The 21,124-nt window shown below is 47.1% G+C and overlaps 1 protein-coding gene across 1 annotated transcript; it reads left to right on the top strand.

Annotated features, from left to right (window-relative positions):
* The first annotated feature begins 685 nt into the window (after positions 1 to 685).
* ARL6IP5 (ARF like GTPase 6 interacting protein 5) lies at positions 686 to 20,733 on the top strand. Its single transcript, XM_088473372.1, has 3 exons — positions 686 to 931; positions 8,213 to 8,430; positions 16,670 to 20,733. The coding sequence occupies exons 1-3, from the start codon at positions 756 to 758 to the stop codon at positions 16,840 to 16,842; spliced, it is 567 nt and encodes a 188-aa protein (XP_088329498.1). The 5' UTR covers positions 686 to 755; the 3' UTR covers positions 16,843 to 20,733.
* The last annotated feature ends 391 nt before the right edge of the window (positions 20,734 to 21,124 follow it).

Genomic DNA, 21,124 nt, shown 5'->3' with positions numbered 1-21,124 from the left:
GACCCCAATTCTGCACTTTTTCTCGCCACCTATTCATAGGTGATACTTTTTCGCCAGATCTGATGCACTGACTTTTCACACCGGCGAAAAGTCGGATAAATTGAATACGGGGATAAGTGGAATCGGCGAAAATGACATCATCGGCAAAAAAGTTTTGCCGAAAAGGACTTTTCGCTCCGAATTGAATAAAGTCCTAAGGTGCAATTTTAGATATTAGGAGAACTACTATAAAACAATTGGAATGTATAGATATCCTCAAAATGAGAAAGCTACAAACACGAGGGGCCTGATTCTGAGCACAAAAATAGACACATCTAGCTGTTTTTACTTTAAGAAGTCCTGAGTACTAGTACAGGCCTGGCTAACCTGTGGCTCTCCAGCTGTTGTAAAACTACAAGTCCCAGCATGCCGTGCCACAGAATTGCAATTGGGGAATGCTAAAACTGTGGCAGTGCATGCTGGGACTTGTAGTTTTGCAACAACTGGAGAGCCACTGGTTGGCCAGGCCTGTACTAATACACACACAGTAACGGTAGCTTTTCCAACCACAACAAGGCGGACAGTAAGAGAGCGCCCTCTAGTGCTCATTTCGGCGCATTAATTCTGCCTGACACCAGACGCTATTACAGACCCGTTCAGCGCATGCGCAGTGCGCTGTGAGAAATGAGGTAATCCGCCCGGTTGCGGAAGGCTGGTGCGCATGCGCCGGCGGCCTATATTCTACTCTCGTCTCCGTCCTCAGCTGCTGCTGGAACATGGACGTGCAGGTGGCGCCGCTCCGGGCCTGGGGAGACTTCTTCCCGGGGACTGACCGCTTCTCCCGGCCGGACTTCAAAGACATTTCCAAATGGAACAACAGAGTAGTGAGCAACCTGCTGTACTACCAGACCAATTACCTGATCCTGGCCGCAGCCACTGTCTGCCTGGTGGGGTGAGTAGGGGGGATGAGGCAGCAATTGGGGTGATGGGAGACAGATCATTTCCTTTATGTTATATGTAGACCTTAGACTGGAAAGGGACCGGACCTGCAGCTTCCCAGTCAAATGCAATGACAGGAAGGCAGGCTGGTACTTGTAGTTCCACCACATCTAGAGAGAGCTAAAGGTTTGCAAAATGCAAAAAAATTAATAAAATTTATATATATATATATATATATATATATATATATATATGTGCTCCAATTCCAATAAAATTGCTGTGAATCCTGAGCTGTCCATCATCTTTGCTAAGATGCCTTCCTAGGGCAGGGGTAGGTGACGTGTGGCACTCCATTTGTTGTTAAACTACACTTCCCAGCTGCCGTTTTGCTGTAGGGCATGCTAAAACTAGCCGAGCATGCTGGGATGTGTAGTTCCACAGCAGCTGTAGTGCGACACCTTGACTACTCCTGTCCTGGGGCACTGAATGATAATCCAGATGTCAGTCACCAGGTGACTCCCCTCCCGGCACTGCATAACCTATTGGGCATCTGAGCTGTCAATCAGCTGTTGCGCAACCTGGTTTCCTGCCTTTTTTCAGTGGCTACATAGAGACTCCGCTGCTGAAGAAGCCATTGTTGATTTGGACGTAAGCGTTTAGTTGTTTAGTTCCAACTGCACCAGCGAGCAAAAAATGTTCAGCGTACTCATCTGCGTGCAGACTTGTTGACAATTTTATTTTCTGGTTACACATTTTTATGCTTATAGAGCAGGGATGGGGAACCTCAGGCCCGGGGGCCGTATAAGGCCCCCAGAATCATTTGGTCTGGCCCTCTGAGCTTTTTTCTGCTAGCCTCATCTGCCTAGGTCACCCTGCAACCAGAATCTATGCAGCAGTGCCACCTGGAGTGTCCTTAGGACGCTTCAGACGGTCACAAAGCTGCCCTTACAGCTCCCCGGAGCATTGCTGTAATCATCGGCGATTGTGTTCCGCCCCACGTGATGTCATATTGAGGGAACATGGTCTGAGAATAATATTCTATATATCAAAATGGCCCTCGGCAGTAAGAAGGTTCCCCACCCCTGTTATAGAGGCTAAACAGAGGATGGGGGTATACAGACGTGGCATTCACCTAGCGTTTTCGCACCATATATTTGTATTTTTCCCTACAATCTGCATCTTCTTCACATGCCACTCCTCTCTCCTGGTATAAACTGGCGCATAATGTTACCCTTGCAGACCCGGCTCTGTACGTGGAACTAAATACATCTTTTCTTTCTGTCATATTTTAGTCCTGCATTTTTTTTCCCCTAAAGTGTTTCCTCTCTAAATCCGTATCTACAGCAGGGGCGTCCAGTCGTTTTTCTTGGAGAACCATATCAAGAAAATTACTTTAAAGTGAGGGCCACAATAATTTTCCGTTTGCCTCCCAGCAACTTTCTGTGAGTTCCTTGCCAAGCAAATATTATCTCTATAGCTGAGTACACATTAAACAACGTGTGTACCCAGCGGTGCGACCCACCCCCCCACCACGATGGGCCGACATATCAGGTGGCCCATACACATTAGAAGATCCGGTGATCGACTGCCCGATATGTCGGCCCCTGCCACATCCCACGGCAGAGAATCGTCAGCCACATCGTCAGCTTGAGCTACATGTAGGGACGATGCGACTAGCGACCAAACGGGAGCGTGCAACGGCCGACATGGTGGGTACACACTAGACGGTTTTGACAATATGTCGTCCCGATTCGTCAGAATCTGGCATATCGTCCAAGAAATCGTCTAATGTGTACACAGCTTTAGAGATACTAAAAGTAATACAAATATCTTGAAATAAATGTAACAACCTATCCAGTGATATTAATGGATTCAGCAGCTATGCTCAAAAGACAGATTTTAAAGTTTTTTTGCTCACAGTACACTGAAAAAGACACGCCATCAGCTTTTTTAAGGAGAGATTTTATCATAAAAAAAAAAATATGTATTAATATTGTGTCCCTAGTACATATTATGCCAAACTTAACTGCCCCAAGAACATATTGTGCAACAATATATTGCCCCCAGTTGAAAAGAGGTGACCAGCATTTACCTCTCTTATGTGCAGATAATTTCTAGTTGTCAGTATGGATAGGGGAATGGGCATTAAGGACAGGAGAGTTGTCTGTATGGGTAGGGGAATGGGCATTAGGGACAGGAGAGTTGTCAGTATGGGTAGGGGAATGGGCATTAAGGACAGGAGAGTTGTCAGTATGGGTAGGGGAATGGGCATTAGGGACAGGAGAGTTGTCAGTATGGGTAGGGGAATGGGCATTAGGTACTGGAGAGTTGTCAGTATGGGGAGGGGAATGGGCATTAGGGACAGGAGAGCTGGTAGTATGGATAGGGGAATGGGCATTAGGGACAGGAGAGTTGTCAGTATGGATAGGGGAATGGGCATTAGCCACCGAAGAGTTGTCAGTATGGATAGGGGAATGGGCATTAGGGACAGGAGAGTTGTCAGTATGGATAGGGGAATGGGCATTAGCCACCGGAGAGTTGTCAGTATGGATAGGGGAATGGGCATTAGGGACAGGAGAGTTGTCAGTATGGATAGGGGAATGGGCATTAGGGACAGGAGAGCTGGTAATATGGATAGGGGAATGGGCATTAGCCACTGGAGTGTTGTCAGTATGGATAGGGGAATGGGCATTAGGGACAGGAGAGATGTCAGTATGGACAGGGGCATGGTCATTAGGGTCAGGTGAGTGGGTGCCCGGAACAGAAGAGTTGACCGTAGGGAAAGGACAATGGGCCAGATTGCAGCAGCTGGCGGGCTACCTCTGTCCCACAGGCCCCAGTTTGGAAGGCACATGGGTGCTGCCACCTAGGTTGTTTTCTATACAACTGCATTAGTGAAACACCTGGAAGTTAGATGCAGTGAATTGCACTCCCACTGATACCAGAGCTGCCAGTCTGTTCTCAGCAACTTCCTTAGGACGGATTAGTGAACAGCGTGTGCCCCAAAGCGTTCAGCAACAGAATTGTCTCACTTCATTGTTACACAAGTGAGAGGACAAATCTGACTATATCCGCACATGAGCACAAGGGCTGTTCTGGAACACATTTAGCTAGAATAGTTTCATGTTAGTGTCAGGGACCTAAACACAGAGAGTTGCTAAAAGTGACTAGGAGACGAGACAAGGTACATTAAGTATAGCGCCGGGGAAGGGGGGCTCTGCCTGTAAGAGGAGAGGTGAACACTGGGGAGAAGCACAGCCCAGGGGAGCAGAGAAGAGCGCAGATTTAGGAGGAGGGATGGTAGGCTGTAATAAATAGATGTGTCAAATGAATGTTTGAAGCTAGTGAGCTTTCAAGAAGACATGACTTGGAGAAAGAGTGAGTTCTAGAGCTGGGAACCTGAGCAGGAGAGATCTTGGAGTCGGGCATGATAAGAGGTAACCAGGTTGGAGTCTAGGTAACAATCAAACAAAGAGCGCAGGGAGCAGGAAGGAGTGCTGACAGGAATTAGGGGCCAGATTCAGATGTGGATAATGCAATGCCGATATTTACGCAGTTGAGTGATTATCGGTCAACCGCGCATGCGTCACGGTCTCACTGCGCGCACACAAAGGTTACTTTGATATTCAACTCGTAGCGACCATTTAATCGCAAAGTGATTGACATTCAGGGACTGTTTGGAGGGCGGTTATGGGGAGTGGCAGCAAAAACGCAGGTGTGTTACGGCCGTTTCCAGGGCTTGTATGCTTTAATCTACGATCCCTTATGCAGAAAATATGGCGCCAGCGTCTACGTTCTCTCAGGCATATTGCGTGACCATAGTTACTTAGATGGTCGATTATCAAAGGATCTGCAATAGCAGCTGCGTATTTGTACGTAGCTGCTTGTTTCAAAATGTGACAAACAGGAGCTGATTGGTTGGTGCCAAGATGGGCTTTTAAGCGCCACTGCAGCAAAGATGCATAAGGACACAGCTGTATGTGTAAGTTAAAGTATTTTTATATTGCATTCGGTAGAAGGTAACCAACGGAGTAACTGACAGAGCGGAGCAGCAGACGAACGTTTAGCGCGGAAGATCAGACTCGCAGCTGCGTTCAAAATGGATGGTAGTGGTGAGAGCCCGTATTGGGAGAAGACAAGTAATGAGATTATTGCAATAATCAATGCTGGAAATAATGAGTGCACAAATGAGCTTGTTTTTGCAGTATATGGTATAAGTTATGGGTGTATTCTGGACATTTGGTTTAAATGTATGTAACCTGATTTGGAAACAGATTGAATGTGGGATCAAAGGACAGTTCAAAGTCTAAAGGGGCCTATCCATTAGACGACTTTTTGAATGATCTGACCCAAACCAGGAGGTTTTGGTCGGAACCTTCAGAAAGTCGTCTAATGGTTAGCCGGCAAGGACCAGCGATGCGCGTGCACGCTGGGTCCTTGCCGACCCCGACTATCTGTGGAACATGCTGGTCAACCTGACGACGAGCGTCAGGTTCCACATGTTCACACATAGGAGGTCGGTCTCCTGCACTGAATGACGTTCAGTGCGGCACCGCACCCGGCGACCTGAAGGACTGAACGCTAGACATTCAGTTTTTCAGGTCTCCTAATGGATAGACCCCTTAAGATAACACCTAGGCAGCGAGCTTGTGGGGTGTGGTTGATTGTCGAGTTATCAACAGTGATAAAGATATTAGTGTTCTGTTTACAAGATTAGTGCCAGTAGACCAGAATAACATATGCGTTGTATATGGCATCGGTGCCCAAAAGGTGGACTCTGTGGAAGTAATAAAATGCATTTTTCATATAAATCTCGTTAGTTCACCCCTTGCCCCCCCCTGTACAGCCATTAGTTCGGGTATTATATAATTAGCCCGCGTTCTTACATCGCTGTCCGTCTGCAACCTAGGATTACTGTATATTAATTTTACATCCACCTGCCTCCGGGAGCTGTGACCTGTCAGCACGCTTTAAATAACGTCCTTATCCATGTCACTGACCATCGCATATGTCGCGATCTTATGTGTCCTGTTCATGTGTCGTCAAGACATCCTGCGTCACAATAGCGTTTTAGTTGCACTAGTCTCCAAGCAGCTTGGAAACGGATGCAGTCAATATTTATTGCCAAAGCCCTGAGTCATCTGTGCTCCTTGGTGATCTCTGTAATCTCTACTGTAATACCTCTGGTAGGTTGTCCCCTGTACACATTAATAGCCATGTTCCTTGTAATGTCTTTATAACCGGATGAAACGCCATTATTGCAAGAGATAATACAAGAATACAGTCATTTCCATAGCCGTGGATTCCAGTATAAACTTTTTATTTGCTTATCTTGCATTATAGATGCGTAATATTTTCTGAAGTCTAATTGTACAGTCGTGAATGCACGATATTGGGATTTAACAAAGTGGCAGTGTGGAGTCTACTATGAAAGGAGCAGTTTCACTCTCTGTCATTGGGATTCTGGGCCTGATTCAGACCCGGTCGCAAGTGCTGAGCGCTCGCAACCGGGTTGATGGTGGCCCAGAGCGCATGTGCACGACGGAGCTGGCTCCGTTGTGCGCATGCGCGAGACCCGGATAGCGATGGGCAATCCGTCGCTCCGGGTCTCGCACCAAAGGGGGCTTGCTGTCGATGTTGAGTGACAGCACGCCCCCTTTGGTGGGCGGGTCGGGGGAGTGGCTGCCCAGACGGAGGCGTTCCCATGGGAACGCCTACCATTTGGGGGCGGCCCCACTGACATCACAAGTGATGTCAGTGGGAGAGCTCTCGGCTCTGGTTGAGCCGAAAGCTCTCTGGCGCTTATGGCCACGAGACCCTACCACAAGGGTCTCGTCGCAAGCCCGATGGTCGCGATGGTCTTGACCATCATCCTGGCCGCTCGCATTAGCTGTGGGTGGCAACCCACAGCGATGCGAGCGGCCAGGAGGCCGCTCCATAAAAAAAAAAAAAAAAGGTGCCCTGATTCAGAGCGTCCGGCTCTGAATCAGGGCCTCTGTCATTGTAAATGCTCTTCAATCCTAGTACAGGCAATTGATTGTCCATTTCAAATAGAAAAACCCAGGTCATAGTTTAGTCGCTGTCTGCTATGGTGTGATGTCCTCTGTATTTGGGATTTTAGCTCCACTCTTTGCCCCTGTGATTGCAGGGCGTTGGTCAAAGTGTGCGCACATCTGTTAACATTTAGTTTCTGTGACTGATATTACTCACTTTTTCCAAACTGGTTGCAAGTAGCTATTTGGGGCCTAAATATAGCGTGGCACTTATAACTCCCACCTCTGATTCACTGCACGCTAGTTATAAAGCCAGCCAAGATCTTTGATTGTAGTGGAGGGGAGACGGACTGACCGGAACAGGTGGAGGGCAGGGCTGGAAATGTGAAACTCTTCTCATTGCAAACAGAAGGATTCGGGGAATAATATCCGTGCTCTGAGCGAGTACAGCTGTAATGCACTCCTATTTTGTGAATCATTAGTTCCCTAACCGCACCACAAACATGTAAAACATTTATTGAACTAGAAGTGAAGGTATATGTTATCGCGGGGGAAGATATTTTATTTCCCGCACTAAGCAGACTTCCTGCTCGTAATCTCATGAAAGCATGCTGCTACAGTCATTTTGAATGGTGCAAAAACACGGTCAGATCAGATAACGATATCGTTGTCTGATCGTCCTGCATGTGCTGCATGATCGATATCGATCATCAAGCACGCCACCAACCCCCAAACGACTATAACGACCTGCGATCAACCATCGCGGGTCCCTATAGTAACCTGGTCGATATCAACCAGGTTGGACTGCATGCACGGGGCGATGGTCGTTATCGACCATCCATGCCCGCGCATCATCCGTCATTTGGGGGTTGGAAGGTGCCAAAATATGAACGATAACGATATGATCAATGTTATCGGTCATATGTGTACGCACCTTAAGCCTGGGAGTGCTGATAAGCAGGGCCCTCTTACCTCTATGTCTGTCTGTTATTACCCTGTTTTGTTCTATCAATGTTTCCAATTGTAAAGCGCAACGGAATATGCTGCGCTATATAAGAAACTGTTAATAAATAAATAAATAAATAAATAACAGAGGACAGTAGCTTTCACTTAGCTTCCCAAGCAGAAATGGGATTCAGCTCACGGATTCCTAATAATTGGATGAACTACATTCTTATATTGTCTCGACCCAAAAAAAAAACAACTTGTTTATGTTATATTTAAAAGGTAACTTTGTTATTCTGTAGGTGCTCTAGTGGCCGTACATTCATGTATATATTTTGCACTTTGTTTTCCTGCAGGTTTTTGAGCCCCTTTAACATGATCCTGGGAGGGAGCGTGGTCATCCTGGTGTTCCTGGGGTTTGTGTGGACGTCGCACAATAAGGACTTCGTCCGTAAATTTAAGAAGCAGTACCCCACTCTCTTCATTCTGTGCATCATGCTGTCCAGCTACTTTGTCATCTCGCTATTCGGAGGCGTAATGGTCTTTGTGTTCGGGATTTCTTTCCCACTGCTGTGTAAGTCAATATGCTCCTCGTTTAATGGTGCGTACACACGGTACGATAAAAATGCACGATATGACCGATAACTATATAGTTATTGTTCAAATCGTTCGTTTTTAGTGCCCTTCAACCCTCAAACGACCAGCGATGTGCAGGCACGTATGGACGATAATGACATCGACCGTGCATGCAGGCCAACCTGGTCGATATCGACCAGGTTACATAGGGACCCACGATCGTTGATCACGGGCCGATGGCCCGTCGTTGGTGGGTTGGTGGTGTGCTGTATGAATGATAATGATCATCCAGCACACCGGGAAGGTGCAGGGCGATCAGTCAGTGATATCATTATCGCTGACTGATTGTACCGTGTGTACGCACCGTAATAGATATCGGTGTGTGTTTGTCTGTGCAGATCCACAGATAAGGGGTTGGTTGTATTTGTATGGCAATGTAAATCTGTCAAAATCACAAGTTTTTTTTTTTTCCTCGCCTCATGGGACACTGAATAGACCATAGAAAGATAAATAGATAAAAAGGCGTGCAAATAGTATTGTAAAAGGGCTAAAAAAAATAAAAATATACTTGCATTTGGTACAAGGGAGAGCGAGTTCTCTTAAGCTTGGGTACACATCAGACACTGGATGATTACGTCCAGTGTGTGTACGCACTATGGCGCTCCCGTGCGTCGTTCGTCATTTTTTCAGATTGGCCTTCACTGCAGGGAGATCTGAAGATCCCACAGATAACACTGTGCTTCTGGATGTGGCAGGGGAATGATATATCGGGCGGGCGTATACAAGATGGTGCAGTGTGTACAGACCACCCAAAATATCGTGCCGTCGTTTGGTACACACATCATTTTAGTATGTACCCAAATTTTACTTTTAAAACAACCAGATTTATGTTCAGAATCTTGATTTGCACAAAAACCATGAAGGGGAAAAAAGTAAATTACTGTTGTTCAGTGATTACAAAGACATGATCAGTGAGTGGCCGTTACTGTGAGGAGCACCGCTAAACGTTGTAATTAACAGGCAGCGTGGGAACATCAATGGGTCATTTTTAAATGCCATTTTGGATAATATGGGGATGGTGCTGCAAATAACTGAAACAGACCTCATGCAGAAAAGCCAGATCCTAGGCATTCCAGTAATAGATCAGCTGCCTGTATCTCTGTGTACAGTCTGTGGACAAAAGTCCAAACTACATTTAGATGAAGAGTGAAGACTCTATACCAGGGGTTCCCAACCACAGTCCTCCAGGCACACTAACAGTCCAGGTTTTAAGGATAGCCAAACTTGAGCACAGGTGTCCAAATTAGTATTTCTACTTCAGGGTCCATAGGGTATCCACAGGATACCTTGGGGTATAGGTGATGACGTCAGTCTTCTGGCACCACAGAGTTAAAGTTTTCAGCCTCCCAGGATGCATCTGGGTCCCTCTCCTATACCCCGCCCCCAGGCCAAGGCATCTCAGTTTCGTCGGTGCCTGGCCGGTGTCGGTGGCACTGTGCAGAGGGGGGCTGTGAAGAGCCCCTGAAGTTTCTTTTAAAGGCAGCGCTGGCTGCACCTCTGGGAGTACAGCATGGACAGTCAGTACTGACGTCCATGCCGTCTCCCCTACACCCCGCCGGTACCAGAACGCCGGTACTGATCCGGGGATGCTGGTAGACATCTGGGGTCACGGCTAGCGGTGTCCCCAGATGTTTTGGACCATGGCCGGATCCAAGGGGATAGCAGGTAAGCAGCGGGGTCCCGCGGTGGGTCCCCGCTGGTCACATGGTCCTGAGTCCCCAGGCAGGGGGCTCCCTGGGGACTGGCTGCAGCGTGGAGCCAGGCGACCAACCTGCGCTTCCACTACCCCCTGGGACAGCGGGCCACTGCTGAGCGGCATGCGATGCGGCGTCCCAGGGGTTAAATGCATGCCAGGGGAGCGCGCTTTCCCTGTCTCACAGCCGGCGCCTCCCCTGCTGCACACAGCCTCTCTGCTCTGCCTGATTGGCCACAGTGTGTCAGCTGTCCTCCCCAGGCCGGCCTCCTTCATCTTCTGCTCCTCGGTGGCCATCTTTAAAGCATGGTGAACGCTGCTGGAAGCCTGTGAGCGGTGGCATTGCGGTCTGGGTCCCCCAGCATACCTCTCCTCTGTTTGTTACAGGTCAGTGTATGCAGCGCTGAGTCCTACCAGCCTGAGGGTCTGAGTAGTTGAGAACCAGCGCTAATAGTGCAGGGATTTGTTTCTTCTGCATTGTATGTGACTGAACTGCTAGCCTGCTGTCTGTACTTTCACTTTCTACTGTCAGCTTTATTACTGTCCCTGATCTTGCTCTGCTCAAAGCCCTTGCGGTGCGCGGTGTGCAGGGTGTTATTCACACTATACCAATACGTATAGGTGTGAGTGTCACATACTTACCATCATGTCTGAGACTGACTTTCCTCTCCAGCTCATGTGTACTAAATGTAAGGTACCAATAGCGGAGGGGGAGGGTAACGCGGAGGGGTTATGTCCCCAGTGCCTGGCACTGTCACGGCCGATTATGGTCCCGGTACAGGAACCTCCCTGGCCTTGTTTCGCTAAGGCGCTTACAACCCTTGTGGGCCAGCTAGCTCCGCCACCTGCGTTTACCCAGACGGGTTTGTCCCAGCAGTCAGTGGTGTCGTCACCCATGCGGGAGTTCCCGAGACAATTGATGGTACCCCACAGTCTCCCTGTCCCTTCCCAGGTTTCTCCGGAGCCTGCGTGGGTTAATACTCTAACTACATCGGTTCAGCATTTGTCCGATGTTTTACAGGGGGAGTCTGTGTTGCGGCCTCATAATGGCCGGTGGCGTCTTTATCTGCTCCTTATGGGGATGACGATGAGACGTCAGATCATGGGGAGATTCTGGATCTATCTGACCAAGAACCTCTCCGTACCAAAGAGCCGGACGCTAAGTCCAAGGTGTATATCCCTGGTCTTATTCGAGCGGTCTGCTCGGCTTTAGTTATTGAGGATATTGATCCTTTGGTGGCCACATTCATATATGCCTTTTTAAGGATATTAAGGGTGAGGCTACGGTGTTCCCTCTTTCTGATCAATTAGTGGATCATTTAGAGGAGGCGTCGAAAAATCTAGGTAAACGGTTTCAGCCCCAGAGGTGCTTAGCCGTGGGTTATCCGTTTGCGGTCAATTATTTTTCTAAGCGGGAATCCCCTACACAAGTGGATTCACATGTCACACGCCTAGTCAAAGGTGCCACGTTGGCTATGCCTTCGATGTCATCCTTGAAGGATGTCACTGACCGCAAGGTGGAGATCTGCCTCAAATCCGTTTATTCCCTTGCAGGAAAGCATCCAGACCGGCTCTGGCCATGTGTTGGGTAGCCAGAGCTATGGAGCGCTGGGCGGATAATTTGGAGGCGTCTTTGGACTCTGACTGTTCGGCTGAACAGACCGAGTTGGTGGGCAATCTCCGAGACTCTGCCACTTACATTAATGAAGCGGCCTTAGATATTTGTATGCTCACCTCTAGGATCTCCTCTGCAGCCGTGGCTGTTGCGTTCTTGGAAAGCGGATGCGGATTCCAAAAAGGGATTAGAAGGTCTGGACAGGTACTATTTGGTCCAGATCTGGACAAAATTGTAGTTACGTTGGCAGCAGCAAAATCTGAGTGTCTTCCGTCTGCTACGATTCCTTCTAGTGCTGGTGGGTCGTCCTTTCGGCCTCACAGGGCCCAAGGTAGGCCTAAAGTACAGTCCTTTCCACGGCAGGCTGGGACCAAGAAATTGTCCAAGCCCAAGAAACAGGTCTGGAGTACCAGACGTCCGGCTCTTAGGTCAGATAACAAACCTGCAGCCTGACGGTCCAGGCCTCCTTTTGGGGGACCCCAAAGTGGGGGGCGCCTGCTTCAGTTCGCCCGGTGCTGGTCGAGGACTACGACAGACACTTGGGTTCAGGAGGTGGTCTTTCACGGGTATGCCCTCTCCTTTCGGGACAGGCCTTCCGCTAGACCAGAGCAAAGCCTCGGAACTGCGGAAGGTTTTGCACATTATGCTCCAGGCCGGAGTTTCAGTGCATGTTCCAATTTCCCAGAGGGGCCTGGGTTTCTATTCCATTCTATTTTTGGTGCAGATACCCAATGGGTCTTACCGTTCAATACTAAACCTAAAGGCCCTCAACAAGTCCATGAGGGTGCCTCTGTTTCGGATGGAGACCCTGCGGTCCATTATTCTGGCTCTGGAACCTGGGGACTACATGGTGTCATTGGACATCCAGGACGCTTACCTGCATGTCCCTATTCTTTTGCGCCATCAGCAGTTCCTCAGATTGGCAATCTGCAACGAACATTTCCAGTTCCGGGCACTGCCTTTTGGCCTGGTGACTGCTCCACGGGTATTCACCAAGGTCATGGCGGTCATGGCGGCTCTCCTGGGGACGCAGGGAGTCCGACTGTTGCCTTATCTGGACGACCTCCTGTTGATAGCGGGGTCTCCAGAGCTTCTTTTACACCATCTGGATCTGACGATTGCGGTACTGCAACGTCACGGCTGGTTGACAAACTGGCAGAGGTCCACTCTCACCCCGTCTCAGAGGATCCTGCACCTCGGGGCCTTATTGGACTCCAGGCAGCAGTGGATCTTTGTGACGGAGGAAAAGATCCTTGCTTTGTAGTTGAGGGTGCGCAGTTGTCTGCAGTGTCGTGGAGTGTCGATACGCTTGGCAAAGAGGTTATTGGGCTCAATGGTGTCTGTATTCGACATGGTGGAGTACGCCCAATTTCACTCCAAACCTCTGCTGCTATTGATCCGGTCCAGATGGAATTTATTGCCTCAGTGTCTCAAGTCCCAGACGATGGGGCTCACTCCGGATGTTCGCCTGTCTCTAACCTGGTGTTTGCAGACGACCCACCTCAACAAGGGTCGCCCGTTCTGGGTGGCGAACCGGGTCCTGTTAGCAACGGACGCCAGTCTCCGGTGCTGGGGAGCTGTCACGGGTCCACACTTGTTTCAGGGCAGGTGGACTCGGGCGGTAGCGGAGCTTCCAGTAAACATTTTGGAGCTCCATGCGGTGTCAAGAGCTCTCCAGCGGGCACAGCCGGTTCTCCAGGGTCACCCTGTGCAGGTCCCGTCGGACAACGCCACCACGGTGGCCTATTTAAACCAGCAAGGAGGAACCGGGAGAGTGGTCTTTATACCAGGACGTCTTTTGGAGTCTGGTGGACAAGTGGGGTCTTCCAGAGATAGACCTCATGGCGTCCCGGCACAACAACAGGTTGCCGGTGTACGGGTCTCGAACATGAGAAAAGGCGTCTCTGGTGTATGCCCTGTCCGTCTAGTAGACGTTCCAGTTTGCCTACCTTTTCCCTCCGTTTTCCCTTCTTCCGCGGGTATTACGGAAATTCAAATCAAGAAGGAGGTACGCTACTGTTGATAGCTTCCGAGTGGCCCAGACGGCACTGGTACTCCGACCTCCAGAGTCTGTCAGTAGACGTTCCTCTGAGGTTACCATTACGACCGAATCTGCTGTCACAGGGTCCTTGTCTTCACCCGGACCTGACTCGGTGTGGCTGTTGAAACGGTCATGCTAAGGTCCAGAGGGTTTTTCTAGCTCCGTGGTGCAAACCATACTAAGAGCTCGTAAACCTTCCTCGACAAGAATCTACCATCGTGTGTGGCATACTTTCTTCCGGTGGTGTAGACCTAGAGGGTATTCCCTTAGGGAGTTCCGCCTGTCTAGGGTGTTGGCTTTCCTACAGGCTGGACTGGATCATGGGCTTCGCCTGGCTTCTCTGAAAGTGCAGGTGTCTGCCCTGTCAGTCTGGTTTCATCGTAGGATTGCTGCGCTCTCTGATGTGCACACCTTTATGCGAGGTGTTCTTCGCATTCAGCCACCTTTTGTTCCACCGGTGGCGCCTTGGAATTGGGCTGTGGTCCTGAGAGTTCTCTAGGGACCGCCGTTTGAACCACTGGACTTTAAATGGCTTACAGCTGAAACCATATTCCTTCTGGCCATTGCCTCGGCCAGAAGGATTTCGGATTTAGGGGTTCTCTCTTGTAGACCCCCTTTTCTGATTTTTCATAGGAATAGGGTGGTGCTTCGCACTCGTCCGGGATTCCTTCCCGAAGTGGTATCCAGTTTTCACATCAATGAAGAAATTGTTGTGCCGGCTTTCGATTCACCTGGACTTTCAGTGGGTGACGCCACTTGGGATGTTGTGCGGGCATTGAGTATTTATGTTGACCGCACTTCTTCTTTTAGGAAGTCGGACGCCTTGTTTGTCCTCTATGGCTTCCGTAAAAAGGGTTGGCCTGCTTCAAAGTAGACTTTGGCAGGCTGGATTCGTATGGCAATTTCAGAAGCTTATCTTCATGAAGGTCTTCCAGTTCCCTCCTTGGTGAGGGCTCATTCCACTAGGTCTGTGGGTCCTTCGTTTGCAGCTAGACGTGGTGCCTCTGCAGTTCAGATCTGCAGGGCTGCTACGTAGTCTTCTGTCAATACCTTTGTGAGGTATTACGCTTTTGACATCTTTGCCTCTCAGGATGCTTCCTTCGGGCGGTGGATTCTCCTCTCAGCACAGGAGCGTCCCCACCCTTAAAGGATACTGCTTTGGGACATCTCCAAGGTATCCTGTGGATACCCTATGGACCCTGAAGTAGAAAATATGAGATATGGTAAGAACTTACCCTTGTTATCTCTATTTCTACGAAGTCCATAGGGTTCCACAGGACTCCCGCCCTGTCGCACCTGTCGCACCTGTACTGCAGATGGGCTTTATTCTGGTCACCGGTTTTTCCGTCTCCCTATGGTGAGAATGTGATTCTTGTGAGTGTCCAGATTTTTTTCTTCTCTCTTTCTTCTCCTCCTCCGGCCTATGGCTTGTGACGTAACTGAGATGCCTTGGCCCGGGGGCAGGGTATAGGAGAGGGACCCAGATGCATCCTGGGAGGCTGAAAACTTTAACTCTGTGGTGCCTGAAGACTGACGTCATCACCTATACCCCAAGGTATCCTGTGGAACCCTATGGACTTCGTAGAAATAGAGATAACAAGGGTAAGTTCTTACCATATCTCATATTTTCAGTTATTTTGATTTAAAATCTGTGCTCTACCATGGATGTCACTAAAACCAGGACCGTTAGTGTGCCTTGAGGACAGAGTTTGGGAAACACTGCTCTATACCATCAGTCACCATAATATTCAGATATGAGTAAACTCAATAAATTAAGTCCATGTACAAAAATGACACAGTACACCGGTAAATATACAGTAGTCGTTGTTTTAGTAATTACACTAAACGCCCATCTTCCCCTCCCGATCAGACTCTTCGCCTCTCCAAGGCCCACTTCTTTATCAAAGCTGTCCAGCTCTCATAACCCACTGCTCACTGTCTACCCCATCTGTGCCACCCCTGTATGTCTGCCCCTCCCCTTTAGACTGTAAGCTCTCACGAACGGACCCTCTAACCTCATGTTTCTGTATGTTGTAAGACCCCTTGTGGCACCATATAAATAAGGGATGATGATAATATTAATCACAACCCTACCTGTATTTAGAACTCTAATGAGCACCTGTCTTTGTCAAGGTAAACACACTGACCATTGTGCCTGGCAGTGGTGCCATTCCCACCTCTTGCCACTAGACTGTGCTGTTGCATTGAGAGGATTATTACATAAAGCTGCCTGTTATTATTCAGGAGGCCAAATGGGGTGATTTAAAGAAAACCACAAGTGTCTTTATATGCCATCAGTACTGGAGGAAAATTCGGTGACATCCCGGCTGAAACGTGTTAATTTGTGGTCAGTGACTGCAGTAATGGGGCACTATTACTGAGCCTGGTCATGCTTCAGTGATGCACTTATAATATATATATATATCTATTGGATTATCATGAAACCAATAGTTGCATCTGTTGTGGCAGGTGACTACAAATTTAAATAATTAATTTTGAATCGCACTCACTGACGAAAACCAAAGTTCAGTTACCCGCGGTGCATCGATCCAGTCCAGCACGGCTCTCCCCGCGGGTTGCAGGATCTACAGAAAATTAAAACTTTGCATTTTAGTATAACTTTGGATCTGAACCTTAGTTTGCAGTGGAAGCGCTGCTGTATGGTTACTAGTACAGAATAACTCCTGTCAGTGTTATTTAATTTTTTAAACTTTATTTTTTTAAGAATTGTGAGAAAATAAAAACCTGCATATGATTTATTATATATTAAGTTATTTTATTCAGGTGCTGTAATGACCTCTCCCAAAAATTTTCCTCCCCCCATGTAGTGATGTTTATCCACGCGTCTCTGAGGCTCCGCAACCTAAAGAACAAGATGGAGAACAAGATGGAGGGGATCGGACTGAAGAAGACGCCCATGGGCATTGTCCTCGATGCTCTTGAACAGCAGGAGGAGAACTTCACCAAAATCGCTGACTATATAAATAAAGTAAAAGAATGAGCTGATCGCCTCTACACCCCTGCCCCCCTCAGACCTCCCCGGCTCCTTCGCCATGGTACCCGTTGAGGTTGATCATTTTGTTTTCAGTTGTGTGTACCGGTGGCAGTGCCCGTCAGCCATTTTTCCTCTCCCAAAAACCTGGTCAGGCACAGAAGCCAGACTTCTTATTTCTCTGTGTGACATCACATCGCTGCAGTCTTGTGGATGGGGTCAGGTTCTTTGAGGAAGGGGGGGGGGGGGGGGGGTTGTGCATTTTGTTGGAACATAGTCAATATGTTCCCCATATCACAGTCCAACCCACTGATATGTACACAGTATTATTTAGGAACGGAACACGTTTTTGGTTGTCTAAGCTGCACTTGTATTGGCTACAGAAAGACGTCTTTCGTGTCCCTATGGGATGTCAGGGCGCACTATATCCTTGTGTCCAACAGTCCTCCTGAAGTCATGGGGTAAAAAGTTGTTTTCCTTCTTGAAATATTATTGGCTTTATAACGTGAATTAATTATGGATGTGTATTGATTTCGGGTTTTGTTTTTTTTTGTGTTCGTTCCGTACAAATCTGCGGGAATGAAGCATACGCAGCACTTAAACGGGTTCACCAGTAGCGAAAAATTTCATTGCAAAAACAGAACAGGCCCTGGAAGCAGGACAACTGCTTGCCCACGGTCTGTCCTGCTTGCGCTAAGCACATTCTGCTGATCTTTATTGCCTGTGCTATTTCAGCTGCAGGGGAAGACTAACATATCACTTGCAGCTGTATATACAAACCTTTAGGAACTGGATCATACAGCCCATTATGGTGAGTGAGTTACAGTAGCGTACCTAGATTACCATCGTCAAGAAGGAGAACATTAGCTGTGTTTTTATAGATTAGGACAGTGTTTCCCAAACTTTTTGGAATCGAGGCGTCCTAGAGTATCAGCATTGTTTTCATGGCACCCCTAAGCCAAAATTCTGTTATTGAGAAATAAATTAAGAGAATTGCACTTACCTATCATCCTCAGGTTGAGTTATGTGGTCTTGGACAGGTTTGCGCATCTGTTTGTCCACATATTTACATTACACTAACCATAAATAATTTGATTTGGTGCTGGACCACCATCGTGAGGCACCCTTGCAAGTGTCCCCAGGCACCCCAGGGTGCCAGGGCACACAGTTTGGGAACCACTGGATTAGGCCATTGGATTCCAACAAGACCATGGGCAATAGGGCAGAATAGCCTCCTTGATTTAATAGCTTCCAGTCCCGATTGATAACAAGGGGTAGGTATTTTTGTAAGGTGTCCTATCCATTGCTCGTCTTTTGGGGAAAATGATCGATTAGAGTTTAATATCTCTGTATGCTTAAGACTCTAGCAGTCCAGATTATGTTTATTTTTAACCATATCCTCGTTATTAAAAAAAAATAAAAAATATATATTATGCTTTTTAATAGTTAAGTCAATATAATATGTATTTTTTTTTCTGCAGTTTTTGTATGTGAATCATAAATGCAAACACACGGCTAAGTAGTTACTATGCAAAACTTCGTTTGTGTACTTTATAAACCAAGAATTTAGCTTTGCTTGTGTGTTTTAATTTTCCTTTTGCACTAACTTGGGTAATACATCTGCATTGTTATGTTTACACTCCTCCTACCCTAACATTATCGCTTGCGGGTATGTTGTGTAGTGCTATAGAGAGCAAGCAGAGGTGGCAGCCAATCCGATGCTAGCTGTCATTTTGCGGCATGGTACTAGAAAAGTGATAGCTAGAATATGATTGGCTGATGGGGCCAACACCTGCACTTTGGAAATTTTTTGAGAAGTTTTAGTAAATCTACTCCTGGGTGTTTCATATGTGAGGGAGAGGAGTTTATGGGACTGCTGCATTTTCATCAGGTGTTGGTGCTATTTATTTACCTTCCCTATGTTTACAGCTGTATTTCATAATACTCGTGTGTGTTCGCCCCGGACGATCTAGGTCTCTCAGCTGTCATCCAGAAAGGCTGTGGTGGCCATCTTGGTTACCATAGTACTATTATGGGTTAATTCAGAACGGCGATGGACGGGAGTTGCCCCACTGTAATGGCACCTCGAGGCCAGTACCATCGCTTGTTTTTACTCGCAGAGGTGGGTAGGAAAAATAGCTGTTACAGCTACTGTATATGGCGGAGATGTGCGCCGACGTTCCGCACAAGCACTCGGCCTCGGCAGATACAGTGTGCGAAAGCATCACTCCTACCAAAGGGAACAGAGTTTATTTAAAATGACCATGAGCCCAAATACTTTGTCCTTTTTAAAGTAATATTTAGTGCTAATTTGCACCAACCAATCAAACCTTGGCTTTTATTGCCTCAGCAGATAAAAGCTTCTTGCAGATTGGTTGCTGTGGTTTATTGCAAATTTGCACCAAAATTTGGCATTTTCCCGCCTTTTCATGTCTTGGTTATATGCTGAGGGGTTATAGGTCATACTCGGGTCTTCTTTATTATTAATGTATGGATTATTGACGATTGTGTTGACACATTACGTAGTTTGAACTTAATTTTGTGTCTGTGACTTCTTGGACAAATATATTTAAGTTTATTATGTAAAAGCTATATTATTTAGGCTACTTTAAAGAGCCACATTTATGTATTATTTATGCGTATGTGCACGTTATTTAGGAGCTGCTTTGTATCTGATGTAAAGCTTTATGCATAAAAAAAGCTGCTATTGTAGACGTGCTTTCGTCCATTACTGTTTAGCAAGCTTCCAGTCATGTCCTCTGATCATGCTTTCCCCTGCTGTACTTTTATATGTAGGGATACAAGTACTGTGACATCCGAACTCGCCCTGCAACCATTGGTTATACAAGGGCTGCTCAGTCAGCCGTTGCACTTGTGGGCGGACTGACTGGACAGGTTGATAAATCTCCCCCTTATTTTTATTGCCCGTTGCACTGTAGAGCTTATGCACTAAGAAGCACAAGTTTTCTGCAACACTTAGTTTACGCCCTCTGCTTACAATGTACATTCCTGTTAGCTCCTCGGGATTGAATCTATAATCAGAACCCTGTAGCTTACAAGCTATAAATTACTTTTAATGGCTGTTAATAACTTTATAAAAATCTTTTGCATTGAAACATGTCCAGACAATACAGTCGTTGGTGATTGAATGAGATGCAAACATAAGTTTATTTTTGCAGTTCAAAAACTTGCTTCCTACATTGGTTGAACAATATTATGTCACCTAGAATATGGGGGTCTATTCACTAAGCTTTGGAGAGAGAGGGAGAGAAAGTGGAGAGAGAGAAAATACCAACCAATCAGCTCATTTTTCAAACATATTCTGTCAGTTAGGAGCTGATTGGTTGGTACTTCAGCTCTCTCTACTTTTTCTCTCTCTCTCCAAGGCTTAGTGAATAAAACCCATGGTCTCATACTTCATTGGAAGTATCGGGTTATGGAGCATACAGTACAGATGCATTGTAACCCATAGCAACCAGATCTTTCCATGCATCATCTTCAGTAATTGCAATGTGAATATTGTGTTGCTATAGATTACTGCAGACTTGAGTGATTTGGTAATACACAAACCTCCGCCAAGAGACCTGTTAAATATGGCTCATGTAATGGCGGCTCCTTTTTAGGCTATAGGGAGTTTTGTTTACAATTTTACTATATACTTTAGAACTTGGTCCAGAATAATTCTTGAATAATTGGCAATACCGGTATAAATTTTGCGCCATGTGACACCATTTGGTGTATTCCGTACAAAAGCATTTGTGTTTTAGGTAGAAGTGCGGCAAAGCTAATCGAGTGACTGGTGACAGCAGGGAAGTTGCATGTGTAAAGTATACTATTTGTGCAATATCTCACAATGTGTATGGAGGCTGCAAATTACCAATAAACTGCTACCTGACTGAGCCTGGGGGTTCTGTGGCTTTATTTCACATGCTCATTTAGGTAACTGACCAGGAAAAGATTTCTGAAGATCCCAACAGAATACTAGGAGTTTTAAAATAAGAGATATTGGGCAAAATTTACTAAGCGGCGGTTTGACGGCGGGTTCTATTCTATTCTAAACCCCGGCAGTTTGATGGCGGGTTCTGTTCTATTCTAAACCCTGGCAGTTTGACGGCGGGTTCTGTTCTAAACCCTGGGGGTTTGGTGGCGGTTTTGCAGCTGTTTCTAAATGACAGCGCTGTTCTATTCTAAAATGTGTTTTGATTACAGTTTTGCAGCAGTTTTGGCCTTAGTAAATCGGCAGATGGCAAAACCGCTGCCAAACCACAGTCAAAAAAACACATGATAGCAT

The sequence above is a fragment of the Taudactylus pleione genome, unplaced genomic scaffold (assembly GCF_031769625.1).
Source record: "Taudactylus pleione unplaced genomic scaffold, aTauple2 ptg000135l, whole genome shotgun sequence".
In the NCBI taxonomy this organism is placed as follows: Eukaryota; Metazoa; Chordata; class Amphibia; order Anura; family Myobatrachidae; genus Taudactylus; species Taudactylus pleione.
The sequence above is the reverse complement of the archived record's forward strand: the minus strand, read 5'-3'. Positions and strand labels throughout refer to the sequence as shown.